We start from the raw sequence: 19,636 nt of genomic DNA on the forward strand, positions 1-19,636 counted from the left end.
CAATGGATAGGTATTTCTACTCTATATACTTGTCTGACCATGGCATTTTTTTCACTAACTCCGCGCGCGTTACACACAGTTACATCTTCTCTGCTGATTACGCATCTGATTTAGTTATATCTTTTCTACTGAATGTAATTGGAATATTTTCCTAGTATATATACAAAGAAATTTATAAAAACTGAAATTAGTTTATCAGTTTTACAAAACAGTAAAAAACAAACTCTTTATTTAATTAATATTTTTCTTCTACCTCTTCTCTAAGAACTATTCAAACATTTATATTAAATGGTAATTCATTATTATAATCTAATATTATATACAACAATTGCCTGTTAAATGCATTTTTTTTTAAATTAAACAAATAAGTGCTGAAATTGTGGAGATAATGTTACGATGTTTCCATCGGAACATTTTGTACAAGCGTTTCTTCCTTTCTTTCTTCCTCCATAGTGACTTTGCCTCCATTTTGGACCCTTGTTATTACAATATTAATGACTCGCAAATTGTAACAAGTTTGCGTTCTATAACCAGCTGTTACACGTAAGATCGAGCCATGTTCCGAAATTAATTCCGTGCAGTTCAGTATCGATCGGCGTATATAAGCTATGCTTTTTCTCCTGAAGCAACAATATCTGAAAAATTGTCTTGCTAAAAAAAAGCGTAGAAGATACATCATTATTATTTTTTAAATAAATTTTAGCAAAGTAAATAAATTATTTTGACAAGTTTTCAGATATTATTTTATCATTAAGTACAAAAAAAACTTTTATTCTCTTCTCTCACTAACTAGGCTTGTAATTAGATCTTCCAATTTTTAAATGTTTTTATTTTTCAGTAAATAATAAAACTTTTGAATTCTTTGAAATTCAATTTTTAACTTCTTGCATTCATATAGATCCCTATATCTGTAAAATACTTCGAGCCCGTTCTTCAAGTCCTTAAATCCTAAGATTTTCGGCTTTCCTGGACTTTCGGATTCATGGGTCCGTCACATACTCGACTGTGATGATAAGAATTGGCCTTTATTGTTTTCCAGCATGATTTGTAAATTACAAAACTTTTGCAAGTCCGCCCGACAGTTATATAGCGATAACAGTCTCGACATCGCAGTTGATTGTATTCGCGCGATTATTACGCGACGATAACTCGCACGCGCATTATTATAACGTCCTTCGCGATAACTGTCGGCATTGCGTGTGCGAGATCTACAGCATTTACGGTTCGCATTTAATATACTCGAGAGCGGAACGCGATGCGTGTGCGAAACTCAATGTAATATCGTTACACGCTGACGTTGGCCATCCACACGGTACGGCGTGTAATTTAATACCACGTCGCCGTAGTAGCGATGCCACGGGAACGCTTTCGAATGCATCTGCGGAAATATTCGCGCGAGCGAACTTATGCAGCTTTGCGATGACGCGCGTATGCGAGCGAAACGCGATGTGAAGCTTTTTTCAAAATTTGCAGCGGGCTTTATGGCGACCGGTTGATGGCAGACGACGGACGCTTCTTTTTTTTCGAAATTTGGCGAATCGCATGGTCGCGCCTGCTGGTACGCTTAACGGCAGTGTAAAAAAACGCGGTATATGATATAAATAAAAGGAAAAAACAGCTGTGCAATATAGCTGAATTGCGAAAACGGTGAGATAACCGCTGTAGCAATATCGTGAATCATGATATTCCAATTTATGTATTATTCCAAAGACACTATAAATTTTGGAAAATCTGCGTTATAAATTTTGTTATAAAATTATACCATTGTCGGAAAGTATTACAAAAGAATATTAAAAATTAAAAAAAAATTGCTGCATTGCTGGAATATATTAAAAGAAATTTATGATCGGTTCGTAATAACACTGTAAAAAATGCAATCTACCTAGCGATGAAGAATTTAATGCGGTAATTCATTCAGTATAAAAGTGAGTATACTGTACTCTCTCCTCTTTATTTTCAGCTTTCGTCTATAATGTAAAATTATCATCAAATTATTAAACGCTTTATTCAATCATTAAATTGTTTCATCAGATACGCTTTATCAAGCAGTAAAGCAGAAATCGTTACATCTGACTTTATAATAGTTTCAATTAATATATAAATTAGCAAAAGTTTCGCAATATCCTTTGTAGTAAAGTTTCAGTATTATACTGTAAAAAATACAGATAAATCTCTCAGGATATTACGCAGTCTCTTTCATCAGGCGGAAAATGAAGGTTGACTTTTTCCTGCGCAATTCTGCGGATCTCTCCAATCTCGCGTAATGTAATTATACAAAAAAATTCCTTGGGCTACTCCGTGATGCTTATGCACAACTTTCTTGCTGGAATCGCCTAGCCGAGTTAAAGTAAAAAAATTAAGCATGATTCTCCATAAAGTTCGCGTATAGCGTTCGCGAATCTGTCTTAATTTCCGACACAATTAATTTTTCTCGTAAAAGTTTTATCAATGCAAAAGGCGACATAACTCTGCGTGGAGATTCTCAAGGATATATCTAGCGAAATGCTCTGTAGATAGTTTTTTCTTATTCCCTATGTATATATAATTATATACAGCAGCGGCCATAGAATGGAGCATCGGGTGAGAATGAAGCAGCCCAACTTCTCTCTACTCGAGTGAAATAAGAGACGCGCAGAAAGTACGCGAAGAGGCTGCTTTCATACACCATTGAAAGCTCTTATCCCAACTCTTGGAGTCACGTTTGTCGTTATTACGCCATTACACCACCGACCAAAGTAGAGCCGACGCGACGGTCGGATGGGTTAAAATCAGAAAAGTTTTTTTCGATGTTCTTCAATCGTCAATCTTATCGAGCATATATGTAAGTGCGTAAGAAATGAGATAAGAAATAATTTAATGGGTCGTTGGTTAACAGTTCGTAATAATGATGTGATAAAACAAGCATTTAATTAATTCAGCTTAGTTAAAAGGTGACAAAATTATATTTCTTATCCCAAAGTTAATATTTTCAATTTGTATTGTTATCTTAAGAATGTGAATCATTTATAGAATAATTTAGAATATGTAGAAAATAACATAATAAAATTTTATAAGATAACAGATGTTAAATTCTTTCAATATTAATTTTTATTAATAAAATCTCGAACGTGTTTAAATAATTAAGTTAAAAGTTCCATGACTATTACAGTTTAGAAAACGTTCCTTTTCATAAGCGCTTAAACTTTCGTTCGCGAGATAACTCTCTACACGAATGTCTATATTGCTCACAGATAAAGTATCTTCTCCTCTCATTACTTCCATTGTTGTTAACTACTGGCGCTAATACATTCCATTTAGTCGTTTATCAAGTAGCCGCGCTTGTGTAATTATACATACCTTCGGCTGAAACGAGATAGCCCGTGAAACGAGAGCCGGAGAACGAAGAATTTTCCTTTCGTTAAGGAAAAAAAGTAAGGGATCAATACACACGCGGGAACCGAGACTACTTCCACGGGTCATTGAAAGCCTGGTACACCCCTCTTGTTCAAGTTTTGCACTCGTCTCGTCGTTATCTGCACCCCATTACAGCTGCAACAGCCGCGACAAGTGCGCTGTTGCTCGGTGTGTCGATATCAAAAGAAATAGTTTCTACCTGTGTGCGTCTTTGCACGCTTGCTTCTTTAATTTGTCGTCTGACGGAGTCTGAAAAAAAATGACAACTCGCAACTTGCACGTAAAGTTCTTAGGTTCTTATAATGAAATATCTGTCACAATTAATTCATAATCAATCGAAATAATTGAATGGAAAAATTAAATATTGTATTTCTATTTTTAAATAAAAATGTAAGTATGACGAAACATGTTGTTTGCATGCAATCATGTTGCCATTGGAGATTCGAATTACATATCAATTTGAATGACATTTTGAACAGTTATGATTTTTAGAAGATAAAATCACTCGTCAACGTAAAATCACAATGCGTTGTATATTTATGTATACGTATGTGTAAATAAAGTTAATAATTTTAAAAAATTAATTTTATTCTAATATCTACAAACTATATTAGTCATTACACCGAGCGTCGTATCCTCTTGACTTTACAATTTTATTCCTTTCAAATATATAATCATCCTTTAACAAACGCCAGTTAGAGTCCCCAAGTGATCAGTTTATAAAAACGGAATGACTCTATCTACATGCAATTGCTCATTTGCGAGCCGTCTAACAAATTTAGTGAACAATGCCAAGCGTGCGGTGAAAATATTTGCTTCGAGGTGCGGTAGAAACTTGATCGAGTTTGACATTGCTGTTCGACATGCGGTTCGGCATTTAGACAGCATGTACGTGCGCGCTTGGCAGCCGAAATCGCATTATACGTTCGCATAAATCGCGCGCTCGTCGCGATGCGTGATGCGTGCACGCGTGTATGTGCTGTGTTTTACGAAGTTTCATTGTTGGCGTGCTCGAAAACATCATCAGTGGCGGAATGGTTTGCGTGGTACAGACCTCTATGTGGCAGATTTACGATGAGGCGCGTTCACGATATACGTTTTTTATGCCGAATTAATGACGGTATGAATTTTTGTTGAAGTAAAATATTAAAACGAGATACACACTCGGACACTCGCGCGGATTCTGTAACATGAGCCAGGGTAGTAATACGACTAGCCTCATATAATATTCGCGTTTGATTAATGACTTGAATAACTTAAACAAGTACCAGATCATTATTGGAATGTATAATCATGTATCTAATTTGTGTTGCGGTAAAATTATTTACTATTAGCTATATATACCCCTGCTATTGAGTTTTTGATCGTATCGTATGTACGCAAATTTCTATTTAAATAATTTAACATACAATTAATTGTTTAAATATTATTTGAATTTGCACAATATCCTCTGCATTTACATCGTTCATTTACAACTGCAATAGAATGAAGCAACCATTTGTTTCAATAAACTATGAGTTTGCCATTTGCGGTACAACTAAAATCTGTGCAAGCTCTGAAGCTCTCATATACGCGGCAGCAGGTTACATTAAAATAAGATTTTATATTAAAAAAAATGTATTATTAATATTAAAGCCGTAAGTTCAAAAAGACGGTCTGCGTTAGTAAATATGAATAATTAGGATGTCCATAAAGAGACTCGGGGATCGGTCATTTGAGAATTCGCTGCAAGCGATTTTAATCTTAGATGCGAGAGAAACCCCCTGATCGCAGCCTGCGACTTAGCTTGAATCCCGGAATCACGCTGTGATCTCGGTTCACCATACCTCAGAGATGGATTCGTATGGATCAAATATAAATTAGGTCCGAGTTACAGCGAGGTCGCGGCTAAATCAAGGGTTTACATCAGGCGTGTGCGATGTAAATTCGCGTGCATCGGAATTTCAAACCTGATCTACGCGCCCGAGCGTTACCCAAAATCATAGATGCATATGATCTGATTGAAGCTGGCTGGATTAAGTGCGGCACCGAATTAGGATTACATTCACGGCGCTTGGATTAAGCGTATTATAGATTGATCTCGATTTGCGCAGTTTAAATATCTGCAGAATGGACGTCAGCGAATGCAATATGCGAATGTGGATCGCACTAACTCGGCAATCTGCACTGCAGAATGGACTGTACTCATGTATAATATTAATGTATTAAATCCTCCTTAATTGTAACACTGATAAATATTAATATATCTTCATATTTTATTTTAAGTACAGAATAGCTCAATTATTAAAAACTTCTAATACGATATTAATCATTTTTTTTCGTAACTACAATGGTATAACATAACGGTTAATTTACTCATTAAAATTTCTTTCTAATGGAACAAGAATAACAACGATGTAAAATTTATGCGTTAATAAAAAAAACCAGCTCATTAACGTTTTACAGCAGTAATTAAATTTGATAATTCAATTTCATTTCGCGAGAATAGCTAAAATCGCGCACAGATATCGAGGCGCGGAGATATTCGACAGTCACGCGATATTAATTAGAGCACGGTGACAATGCGAAATGTTTTTCTTCGGCCAAGTGTAGCGCGGCAGCGAACGATGGTTCCAACTGGCGTTCCACTTTGGGCGACCCCGGTTATTCGTCCTACGGGGAGTTATTAATGGCCGGTACCCCAGCGGCGCGGCGGAGAGTTGGTATAGCGGCGGCATTTATTCACTTGCAATAATGGCGTCCGCAAATGAAACATTCGTTCTGTATAGCGGGGGAAAGGGAGGACGCGTCGTTGTTGCGGCATTGCTGCGGTCGCGGCAAAGATGAGTGCAAGCGTTGCCGTAAAGGGTGAGCATGTGTTTTCAACGATCCACACAGTTTCAAAGTTTGCTGCACTCTCTAAATTCAATCTCGCTTTCTGCTGTAATAATTGTAACCACGCGAACGATCGAGAGACCGCAGATATTACATCTTATATATCCGAAACACCGATTTTATTTAAAGTTTAAATGTGTAAATGGCGTTATTCATCAATTTCTGGGACAAAAATTTCCGCAATTTATAAAAAAAATTATATCTACGTTATCACTTTACAGTTTCAAGACTTAGAGTATGTAAACACTGTATATATCTAACTGCAGGAAGTTTTCTAACAAAAATAAAAATCTCAGGATTAATCTCAGGATTAAGCAGCCGTATAATGCTTGAATAATTTATAACAGCGTAATTATGATGAGTGGGAACGGCCAGTCAACAGCGACGCCTGAATATATTTTGCGCCACAAGGATTTGCCGCTGGACTTAAAAGATTTGCTTCGGTCAGAGGGTGACCGTATATGTATTCTCGTCGGACTCGTTGATCCTGCCCGTGCTCTGTCGTGTGGCATAAATATTACAAATGAAAGCAGAGAGGTAGAGATAAGGCAAATCTTTTGTCGGGAGTCTTGTTTTATTTGGGGGGGGGGGGACCTTCCATGTCGAGATTAAAGAACACCGGGCACTGCTTGCGCGAGAGGATCATAGTTGCGACCGCGGATTTCCTTTATGAAGATTCTGAGCAGCCCTCTCGGGAGGCATTAAAAGGAGATCCGATGCAATAGAGTGGGAGCCGTTTCTCTACCGAGAGGTCATTGTCCATATAAATATAAATTAACCACGGTACCCGGCGAGGCGGGAGTTTTTCAAAAGATACAGCTCTCAAAGAAAACGTGGTATTTCTGCGAGTTAATAAAACATCGTGGCGTAAACCAATCGGAACTTGTGCCGTAGACGGATTTGTGAACGCTCGTTTTGCTTGACATCACATTGATCCCAAAATGTATATTCCGAGATTTAGCTTAAATACACAAAAAAAAAAGACTTCTGTTCGCAAAAAGATATGAAATCGTGTGCCCAAAACCATGTCGTTTTTTCTCCTTCTTTCGCTTATTTTCTCGATTTCTCGTTGTTTTTCATATTGTGATCGATTTTCTACGTGAAAACGCTCACGAAATTATGGGGCGCGCAGTGGCGACATGTTAACGGCAGCCCCGGCTCAATTAGTTTAGCTCAAATAATTGGGGCAGGTTATGCGTCGGATTATCGAGGTAGCGCTAAAAGATAATATGCTGTTATCAGCACGTGTAATGGTAAATGTCAGTGACTTGTCAATGACGCATAAATTAAAGTTTTACCGCACATTACCGTTTACCGTTAATCACACTATTAATTAGTAATATATGCAATAGTTTATTCGATATCAATTATTTGCTATTTAATTTATCATCATTACATTGCGAAATGTTATGCATTATTGATCAACGTATTGGTACAAGTATGCCGCGGTCAATATAATTACATTAATTATACAATTAATTATTTATAGCCACCTATTAATTCATTATTTTAAACAATAAAAGAGGTATAATATATTGAGTAAAAATTACATTTCGTAAAACAGTTTAACTAACAATTTATCTGTCTATATGTAAAAAAAAGGTAAGTATCAATTAAACATACTTATAAAACGGGAGAAGTACGATGAAAGACAAATTTTTAAAAATGTTGCTAAAAAGCTGTGTGTAAATATGGAAAATATTCTAATTAACGTCGAGCACGGGTTTCACGTTAAGTTTAAACTTCGTGAATCTCACAAAGCGTTTTCAACATAATTCTCCCGAGGACGCGACCGCAACTCGCATCCTTGGAAGCGCGTGATGGCGAGGGGCAAGGTGCTTTATTGATCTTAGGCGAATGGCACCATGGGGTTCGGCTATATTAGAAGGTTCATCGCGGTGAGATGCCGCCCAGGTATACTATTGGGTCGCGAACTTTTTCAAAAACATCTGCCCTCACCCTTGATTCTTTCTCGATACTTTTCCCCCTTCTGAAAAAACTTACTTTCATTGACGAGATAAGAGAGCTCCCTAAATAGATAAAAAGATTTAATATCAAGATACAGAACATAATTATTTTAATAAATTTAGAGCGACATGGCATAAAAACCAAACGCGTTATAAATAAGTTATTGCAGATATATGTAAGACTTTATCGTAAATTTCGGGGTAAACTCTGGAAAGTTGTGCAATATCCAATAACTTATTCATTTCCGATCTGTTCTCTCGACGATAGCTGCAATAAAATGCATGTAGGTGAAATAAATTGCCACTCGACCTTCGATCGCAGCTTCTCTAAGCGTCCCTTTCGTAACACGTATCTCGTGCAACGGGAATTCGGCTCAAACGTGCGCCGGTTTAATCTCGGAACAAAATTAATCTCGGAATGTGCCGTTTCGTGCAACGTAAGGGTGAGATTTATCGACTTCTATACTTCAAAATATGAGTGTACGCGATCAAGGGTTGCGCCACTTTCGACATCTGCTATATACCCCCTATATACCTGCCACCGGTCTGCCTATCACCCCGGCGAATAAACGTATATCTGTGCGCGCGGAAAAAGGGAGGCCGGGAACTTGAATCGTTAAATTTTACGGCATATCCCGCATATTTACGATCCGAACGTCTTTATTGCCGTCGTAGTAATCTCCCTTTAGTAACCGGCAGTGTCAATGCTGAGGCATTCACTGCGGCAATGCAGCTAGGTGACGCGTTACCTCGAAGCTATACAGTACTGCAGTACATACCGCAGTTATATATTAAGATATGAAGATATTATATAATAAAACGAAATATTCGTATAGATACTGTCTCTCATTTGTTTAAATTTCTCATTTTGTGCATTAAATTTTTATAAATAATAATATCAGAAACGGAAAAAAGCAATAAAAATTGCTACAATGCACGAAAATTGCGTTTTAAATTGTAAGAATCAGTTAACATGTTGTGTGCGGACACTAGACATTGAAATAAACGTCTGGTGAAAAACGCCCGCGATAAATCGTTACACCACGTCAAATGGTGATCGATTATCGTTGCTCGCGTAGATTAATAGTAGCAGATATCGATCAGTAGAGACACGGCAACGCAGATATTGCAGAAATCTATTGTGTGTGGATGTGTATATTGAGAAGAACTCGTTTAAAAATATTGGCGTATCACTAAATTTACAGTTCCTTATGGACTACTTTAACCTCTTAATGGACTGTTTTTTTGCAACAAAATGGCAAAGAACAATTATTTCTTTTATCCATTAAAATTAATAATTTAATATAATTACGCATAATATAACTTAATTCATTTTTATAGACAACAAAGCATAAATATTGGATCAAATATAATATTTTAAAAATTAACTTTATAATAATGCACTCATCAAATATTGTAAGTATATGTCTTTTTAGTTACGTTGCTCTGATAACAGAATAAACAGAATTAAACTTCCTGACGAGCCGGTCGTCTGGCACCTATACTCATCAGGTACGTATACATAAATAACTTTATGTGTAAATGTGTAATGTTTAACTATGTTTCATGCCCGAGTTAACACGGGCGCGCATCAGGGCAATATGAAATAAACGGGCGCTGCCTGAGTTAACTCGGACTTGCACAATTTTGTCAATACCGCTTGTCCGAGTTAACTCAGACTTGCGCGTTAAGGGGTTAATGTTTCCGAGCGATATATCTGATAGATGTCTTTCATCTATCATCACAGATCCCGATACTAATCGTATTAGAACTTATTTAATTGCATATGTGAAACACTTGAGATAAACTTTAAACTTACTCAGATTTATAATGAAATATTTGCTTATATTCCTATCTGCATGCAATGTATGAACTTTAATTCATCTCTGAAATGGATAAACTTTAATATTGGTACAAATATAATAAGAAATTGAATTTAATACGAGTATATGTATAATATATGTAAATAATACTTTGAAGATAGTATTTCACTTCCGATGTATTGTATGTATCGATGTATCAAGATACAGAATTTAATTACCTGAAGTTAATAATTAAATGCAATTGTATAATAAGTTAATTACATATAATAAAAATAAATTAACATTTATGCATATATCGAATAAGGAATATAAAAAAGATACGTGAAACATACATTCAATATTTCCATCTTTTTCTTTATAAGTTTATGTTTTATATTTTTTGTTTTATGTTTTATATGTGTGTCTACATATTTTATACAAATGGCATAGAGGATCTTTTTTTTTATAAAATATTTGTTAAAGATAACGCTTTGAGTCATAGTTAATATGCAATATCTAATATTCATAATTTTCAATTTTAAGTCTACAACGCGTTGCATGCATTATAAAAATATTTTCATATTAACACAGCGGCATATTGTTCGCGTTCATGGGCCAGCTAAGCCGCGATAATGGTTTACAACGCGACCATAGCGGAATCACTGGCACGCCAGAGTTAATCGAAAGTTCATATGTATACCCGGGAATTAATTTTGCAATTGTTACGTAAGCGAATGCACGGTAATCATTTGGAGGAAAATGTCGGCTGCATATAAATATTATTATTGCATCGGAAATTTTCATGGAAATTATATATTTCCAGCTTTCATGTTTTATATCCATAGATCTTAATATGATAATATCGTGATAATATATACACAATAATTACAGAATATATAATGTCTCGCAGATCCATTGGAAAATATTTTAAAAACAGCTTCTCGTGTATTTAAATTTCCTTTTTTAATAAAATAAAACAAACACGCGCGTACCTATAATGCATGATCCTATAATTTAATTTTTCGAAAGGTGTGACATTAAATTGCAATTTTTAAAAATTGTACTGTAATACATATATGCATGAATATATAGCGCGTCCATACGCATGTATAGTGAGAGAGATTAAATAATGTTTTTGATTAGTCAAAAAATAGCGAATGCTGAGCCAATTGTGGTGTATATCGGCTATTCCTAATTCGATGAATCGCAGTCTTGATCCTTTGGCGAATGTGTAAAAGATCAACAAAGTAATAGGATCGAGATACGCCTTTTACTATGTAAGCTATCGATTATATACCGTGTCGTTCCAAATCCGTAAAGCATCAACGTATTGCAACTATATATGTTTTCTCGGGGTCATGATGACTATACAAGAAACTCGGGGTAAGGACCAAGAGCCACGTCTGCCTTTTTCTTCTGGTTTCGCTCGGAAGAATGATTGAAGTTTAATGGCCAAAACTTCTTTGATAATACTTGTGACAACGTCGCGGCTGTCACATGCCGAGATATTGATTTAAAAAGTGCCGAGGAAACCTTATTACAACGGTGCACTATACGTAATTCCCGCCTCAATACTAATCCTATATAGGATAAACATAATTTCATGATTTACATTTGACCAAATCAATATTTTGAAAAATTGTGGTAAAATGATGCTTACAGAAAATAAAAGTACATTGCGGTTGTATTTAATTGAAGAAAATTAAACATTGTCGCGGAACAAGACGCGGAAATTTTCGAAAAAGAATTAGAATCAATTTTATAAACTAACTAATTTTGTTTGACTGTTATTTTTGTTTTGCGATTTTTGACGACCGTGCGTAGCAAATAATTTAATGATAATAAATTACGTTGCTTATAATGTCGGGCAGTGCAAACTTTCTCTTCGCGGATAATATCCTTGACAAGGGTGTATAGCTCCGTCGGGAGACCAACGCCGAGAGTCATACGAGCAGTATGTACATATGTAACACGGGCAATGTTATACGCGTGGGAATTCACGCGTTCCTGCGACTTGTTTCCTATCGAGAGTGTCCGTAAAGAATCCTTGCCGTCCGTGTTCCCAAGGGACGTTAGCCACCCACTCTCTCGTCGCTACCAGAAACCCATATTTCTAGTGTGTCCGGAGGAGCACTTACCTTGCTCGCAGTTTTCTCCCTTGATTTACTTCCTGTCGCGTTGACTTCGCGGAAATGTGAAAAATTTCATCAACAACTCGGTACGAATAAAAGCTGGGATTGAAAGCCATATAATTTCAACGAGTTCAGATTTTGCGGTGCTACATATATACGCAACAATGGATTTGTCTGTGACAGTAAAAACTTTTGTCAAAAAATATATTTTTCCGTACTTTTATTATTAAAAATTAAAAAAGCTAGTTAAAAATATATATTATATTTTACTTCAAAAATAAAATTAATCCTTATATATAGTTTTAATATTATATAGAATAAATTTAATTTTCGCGATTTATTGTATTATTTTATTTTTTTCGTTTTAATGTACAGATGTTGACATATAATTGATGTAATAATAGATTCGCCTGATCTGCTAATGTGCATATGTTATACTAAATATATGTTATTAAATATATTAAACAGTTCTGAGATAAAAAAATTTTTAATATAAATCACCCACACACAATAAAATGTATTTTTTTCATACTTTTTACTTTATCTTTTCTGAGAAGATTGTCAAGTAATTAAATTGCATATCCGCTTTATAATGCAAGGTATTTTTCATAATATAATTCTAAGAGAAGAACCAACATTTTATTTCGCAAATAATTTCAAGTTCACTCAAAAATAAAATGTGCTTTATGCTTTTTGTTTGCGTGACTTTTTTCACATATAAGAAATAAGATTATTTAAAATTACTATCCAAACATGTAGATTAATAATGACATTTCGAAAAAAAAGGAAAAAAAGATTTACCCATGTTATTTTATTCGAAATTATTATCGCCGTTCTGGAGTATGTATAAACGATCGTTCATATTTGGTTAGTAAAATTTCACCGGAAATTATTCAGTCGGATATCGATGAATTACTATCCGTTGACGCATACTTCCTCATTTTGACCCTGATTCACCGGGTAATATCATCGAATATTCGATCACGTGACAGCAACATTATATACATGTATTCGCTCTGCAGAATGGATAAAATGTATATCATACATATGTAATATGAGCAAACGTGCGAGGCATTCGGACGAACCATCCTATATATCACAGAATCCTTGCAAATACTATGCGAAATCGCTATTTCTTTCGATTCCGGATGCTTCGATTTTCAGAGTTCCACTCACCAGAAACGAATCTGCAAGCTTCGATTTTCAAATGAAAAGGCAGAAGCAGACGTAAATAAGTAATATTATGTAGACGTAAGACATTGGTCCCTTGATATGGTAATAGATATCTTGACAAGTCATTAGAAGAAAATATTAAAAATTCTAATGATCCTATATTTTATCTTCTAACGAGCGTGTAACATGTAGATTAATCTCTAATCATATGATTCTTATTGTGTGTTGTAAAAAAAATAGCAAATAAATTATAATAAATAATATATATTAATTAAAATACGTAATATAATAATAAATATTAATGTGTAGTTAAATTATTAAATAATAATATACATATAAAGAAGCTAGATATATAGTAAGAAAGTGGTATTACACTTGGAAATTAGTTTCAAACGTAGCATGAAACTTAATCTCTATTTTACCGAAAGTTTAATTTTTGTTTCACGGTATTGTATTCTGCTGCTCCTTTGTATCCCAAAAGTGCAGCATTAGCGAAAAGAGCGCGTCTTAAGCTTTAGTGCAAAGTTCAATTCCGCAACTTCCGCCCCCATCGAGTTTGCCAAAGTAGAAATTCCTGAAACTTTGCCTGCCCAAAAATATACACCATTCTCCTCCACCGTTTGCAAAAGTTAAAAATGAGCTCTTTCGCCATATCCCGGCGAATTCGGCGCCCGCGGATCGAGCATGCACGAGCTGCGAGCCCGCGCGCAACTTTTGGTGTCAAATGAAAAATAAAACGAGAAGTCGTGGTTTCGCGAAGTTCGACAACTTCGCGATTTATATTGTTGCTGGCGGAAAACTCGCATTCAGTTCAAGTCGCTGGACTGAAAAAGGATGAAGTTAATCGTTGCGAGCACGATAAGAATTTTAATTCATGACCCGTGTGTTTTCACGTTATTTTATAGATAATGTGGAGCGCAACGTTGTGATATCTATCGCGTAGATAAAGGATGTAACACACTTTATAGAATGTCAAGCGTGATATGAATATAATACGATGTGTTATCCGATAGTTATATCACAAGACCGCATTACACCATGGGCGTACTTTGTCCAAAGAAAATCCTGTCACGTTATATTAGAGAGAAATTTCGGTAAAAGATAATGATCTAAATATAAATTAATTATACATTATAATATTAGGGATATAAATAATACGTCTGACATAAAGTAAATATAAAGAGAATTGCGTTTAAAAGTTTTCATTGAAAGAGAAACTATTTTTAATGTCCAGTTACAGCGCTCAAGATCGGTTGACTTTCTGTGATTCTATCGGCTAAATCGTAAACGCGAAGGATCATAGTTTGATCTCAAGAGACACTTTTGCGAGCTACGAGTAGTTGCTGCTCGTTTAAGAGAGTCGTTTGGTTTCGACTGATAACTTCGCGGAAAAGCAAAGATATCTCAAGTATATTTTCTGGTAAAGTTTCTTTCAAAAGGGCAGGATCATTAACATCTTTTCGTATCTAGATCGAGATATAATATTTTAAATTGTAAATAATATTGCGGAGAGAAAAATTAAATACCTATTCTTTATTTAGATAATATTATGTACTTACAATTAGATAAAATTATATTAAATTATTTATAGAATCTCTTACTTATATATGTGTAACTCAGAGTTTTAAATATTAAAAGTTAAATATATTTTTTTTATCACGGAAACGTAATTTGAGAAAAACATAATTGTTGTTTACAATGAGTCACAACGTAACTAACTAATGTAACTAACTTATTAATTTACTCGAAAAACATTTTAAGTAATGTAATACGTTAAAAGCTTCGGTATAATTTCATTTGAATGTTTATTTTATATCACGGCACGTCACGCAGTCAATATTTAATCATAAATATCGGAAAAACACAATGTTCGGCGTTGCCAGTGTGGAAATTAAGAATTATTTATGAAATTATTCCCATTTCAAAATAAAAGCGGCTTGGAATTACGTGCATTTTGTATTTATCCAATCATGATGATGCGTCGTCCATTACGTTTCCTGGAAAATTATATTGCTGCGATTGCAAAATGGTCGACGCCTCGGCGGAAGCGCGAGCGATGTTTATGGTTTCCTATTTTGTGACCGCAATAGCTGTGCAATTACATTTGCACCATCGCATATAGGCTATCGCATGAACAATTTTACCGTCAAATTTTCACCGCTTAAAATATAATACATACATGTTTTATTATTGTGCAACTTGCATATTTCGATTATAATATATAAGCTAATTACCGGTGAGAGAACAACTTTTATTTAAATACTCTTCAATTTATTTAATTTAATTTATTAAAAAAAAAACTGTAGTTATATATTTAAAGAAATGCTATCAATAAATTAATAAAATTAAAGATTAAATATAAATATAAGAGTAATATAAAAAAAATATTACTCTAAATATTCTTTATAAATATTACTCTGTCTATCTTTTTTTCTCTAATAAAACTTGCATTAGTATCATAAATTTTAATAGAAATTATATAAGATATTTTTCAAGATAATCTGACATTATTTGATAATGATATCATCTAATAGATTTTAAAATGCTAATTTTAATGTTACGTATAACTTCTGTTAATTACTATCACCAACAAACATTAATTGCGGCGCATGGATAATCTCCGGATCGAAGGAAAGGGTGCACGCCATTGGGTATACACAATCCATCAGGCCCCGGATATAGGTTTTCGCGGGTACCTAGTTACAGAATAAATTAATGACCGCCGAATTTGCTGTTCTACGGTACATAGAGTTTGTACATAATCGCACCTCCCTTTTGCCTATGTGGAATATCGAATCGATGTTCAAACTCTGGCCCAGGGAATATGTTATAGTATTATAACTTAAAATTTTTTAATTAACATAGAAAACGGTGCAAAGATAATATTGCATTAAAACATTTTTGCAGTTATATGGATTTACAATTGTAACATTATATTGCAAAAAGAATATTGTTTCCAGTTTACTGAGAATTATATTAATTTACTTATTATCAATTACTGTGTTGTTAAAATTATTATTTATTTACTTTCTATGTTGTTCATTTAATTTTGTATTTTAAATAATACGTTCCATTGTTCGATATCGAGAACCACAATGAACAGATTTCCCACATTGTAATAGCGTACAATTGTACATTTATCGGTCACTATAATCACCATTGTATTTATGCGGCCAAAACATTCTGCACAACCGCGCGATATTCCGGCACCCTGTTTTGCGCGGCTATTATTATTTTGTTTGATTAGCTTAATTTGTGGCTGAGAATGCGCCACGGTCCAGACACGATAACGTTGCGGCTCTGTGGGGCCGCAGCCTGGCTTTTGCAGTGATGGAAATGCGCAATGGACCGTACGTGACTCATGCATTGCGCGGTTGCAATTGTGCGCGCTTGCATTTTGTGCACATGCGATGTGCACTAAAACAAAGAAGACTGTACCGAAAATTGCTAATGTCCCGTGCGAATTGTCAGACATTATAATATATCACCAGCTGATAAGAATCAAATTAAAGCCTCCTGCATTTGTCATTTGTTTGCCACGTTCTATACGTTAATTTTAATACGGATTTCGATAATTCCGTTAAAATTTGCCAATCACATCGCATAATTACTTAAATCTTTCATTATTAAATATAAATTTCTCGTTATATATAATTTTAAATCTCATAAAAAAGACAATTATAAAATATTAATTTTTAATATTAATTTTTTCTACTTGTATAAATTTTCGCATTCGCAGACTCTTGTATAATACGCGAAGAGCTTTATATGGTATTAAATTCTCATTTCTAAGAATTTTTAAGTAAACTTCGGAAAAATCTTAAAATCTGATGATTTTACTCGAGAATCTTAAGATTCTAAATTTTTATGTTTTTACATCTAGATCAAATATAGAGATAAGCGAGTCTTTTTCAGTCTTCAACAAAAATCGGAATTACCGTTAAATACTACTTTGTATGAACACGTTGCGCTTTCCTTATATAAATTCTAGCGGTATAACTTTCTTCTCCGTACCTTCAGTAATCTCCGCAGAGGTAATTTCTAAACGGAACAGAAAGATACCCTCCCATAATGGCACAAGGGAAATTTCACGGGCCGCGTACAGGTGTACGTGTAGAGATGGTCGCGACCGATATAGCCCGACATTAGTACGAACAACTACTGGTGTTATTACTCGTTTATCGTTGTGCGATAACAGTAGATAGGGTGAGCGCGTGCGCGCACAAAATACCTCGTTTACTCGGTGATTTGAGGGAATTGTTTCACCCCTTGTAATTTCAAGAGTGTCTGGCCACGGGCGTCTTCTAATTCCGTTCCGATTAGCGACGCGACGTCTCGAGCTGAGTTACTCTCTCATTTACCTTGCCCAGCAATTACAACTGCATTAAAAGCCACTCGTTTTTATCGAACGCAATTGTCTTTTCATCGCACCTGTTTACCACTGTGCTAATGGATTAGTTTCCATTATCGGCTAGTTACACACATGCGATGGACTTTCAAGTACATAATTTGGAGAATTCGTAAACAATAAAATAAATTTTGCTGTTACTCGCCTTAAGATCAATAGATATGTACTTAATTGTATATAACTTTATGTAAAATTATAAATCATTACTGCTAATATTTTATATCAAATAAATTCAAAAATATCTGGATTCCTATCTTTTATTTATTCCAAATCGCGGAGATAGTAAATTATTAATAAATTCTTAAAAACAAGAATTATTTTAGCTATAGGTGCTTTGAAGATAACGCAATTTATCCGAAAGAAACAGGGTAAATATTAGGAAATTACCATGTCGTGTGAGAACGTTTTATTGCCGGTGAGCTTACTTTTCACGCTAGCCCAGGGTGCTGCCCTCGCTAGTTAAGACGACTTAATACTCCGAAGGGGGTTCCTCGCCTGCTGCACGGTACGTGTGCTACGTGTTGAACATGTCCTGTACATGCATACGTCGAGAATGTGGCGGATGCGGAGGAAACGCGTGCTGCTGCGCCCAAGCGATAAACATGGATAAAATACGGCGGATCGGGATCATTATTTACCGTTAACAAAGCGTTCAATAAAATAATTCACTGTAATCCGAGCGAGGAAAATGTTGGCTGATATTTTGCGGCATGAAAAATATTGCTGTTGTCGAGTAAATATACACACAGGATATAATGGCACCAGATGCCATACGGAGAAGTAAATCTAAAACACTGAAATGTAATCTGGGACTTAGTGCAGAAAAATATTACGCAACTTTTTCTGCCGTAATTATGGCTCTTTGGGACATTGCTAATTATTTTGTCCTCGTTGCTTGTTTCTCTTCTCTTGTTCTTTGTGGCATAAAAGTGGAAGACAAAGTAGCGTGTTTGTAAGTTTTTATGTTTCTAATTTCTTAATTAGTAATAAAAAAGTAAAACGTTTGATTTTGTTCCATTATTCATCAGAAACGTGGCATATATAAACATTAACTTTATTATTGTGTAAGTATATTAAATTATACATCGATACAACTTTTAAAATGTCTTACAAGTTTATAATTCATAAAATATAGGTTTGATTATGTCAGGATTATAGAAATTTAATTTGGATTGTGAGAAGAAACATATAGGGGATGGTTTCATGAGCAGTTAGAAGTTTCTAGCGAAAACATATCGAACTGTCCAAAAGTCTGAGCTTTGCAGGATTTTTCGACAAGATCATCCGGAATTCTGAAAATTTTGTTCGGATCTCAGAAACACTGTCGCAGCTTCGGATAAACAACGGATCGATGGCATCGCGTTTTCTCGAACCTCGGATGGCTCTATTCTCGACTGTATCTCCGATTTTTCCGCAATGGTCCTATTCATGCACGAAAGCCGCAAGCAAAGCGACTGTTTATACCGCACGATCAGCGTTTCGTTATTTTGCCAAAATATCACGACACGTCAAACCGTCAAAGAAGTACAGTGAAGTGTCGTCCATTTTTACCAAAGCCGAGAATTTGACAGTTTCGTAGAGTTATAAGTGTCAGGGTGCTGTTGAATTTTGTGCAATATCTTTCCGAGGACAAATATGTGGGTGCTTTTCTTCCTTCATAATACTCGAAGTAAATTTGTGAGATCAAAAAGATGGTCAAAATTAAATTCTCTATGCTATTTCTTTTTATCAATATTCTATCAAGAATAAAATACTTATCTTTACATAAGTTATAGCAAAAATTAAATATTATTCAATTAATTCAATCAGTAATTAATTAGCCAAATTATTAAATATTTTCATTTAGAATCTAGATAATTTATTCAAATAATAATTACCCGACATGCA

At 34.8% G+C, this 19,636-nt stretch overlaps 1 protein-coding gene across 3 annotated transcripts in view; it reads right to left on the reverse strand.

Moving 5' to 3' along the window:
• LOC143902750 (dipeptidase 1) overlaps positions 1 to 19,636 on the reverse strand; it is a 110,096-nt gene that overhangs the window by 55,698 nt on the left and 34,762 nt on the right. For 2 of the 3 annotated variants that reach the window (XM_077415926.1, XM_077415928.1), the window contains exon 1: positions 3,337 to 3,474. The exons of the other annotated variant lie outside the window; for it this stretch is intronic. In XM_077415926.1, the coding sequence (XP_077272052.1) occupies positions 3,337 to 3,459 (123 nt within the window). In that variant the 5' untranslated portion in view covers positions 3,460 to 3,474. Of the gene's footprint in view, positions 1 to 3,336; positions 3,475 to 19,636 lie in introns of those variants that run through there. 3 annotated transcript variants of the gene reach the window in all.

This window comes from Temnothorax americanus, unplaced genomic scaffold (assembly GCF_048541705.1).
Source record: "Temnothorax americanus isolate GAGA-0224 unplaced genomic scaffold, ASM4854170v1 Scaffold4, whole genome shotgun sequence".
Taxonomy (NCBI): Eukaryota; Metazoa; Arthropoda; class Insecta; order Hymenoptera; family Formicidae; genus Temnothorax; species Temnothorax americanus.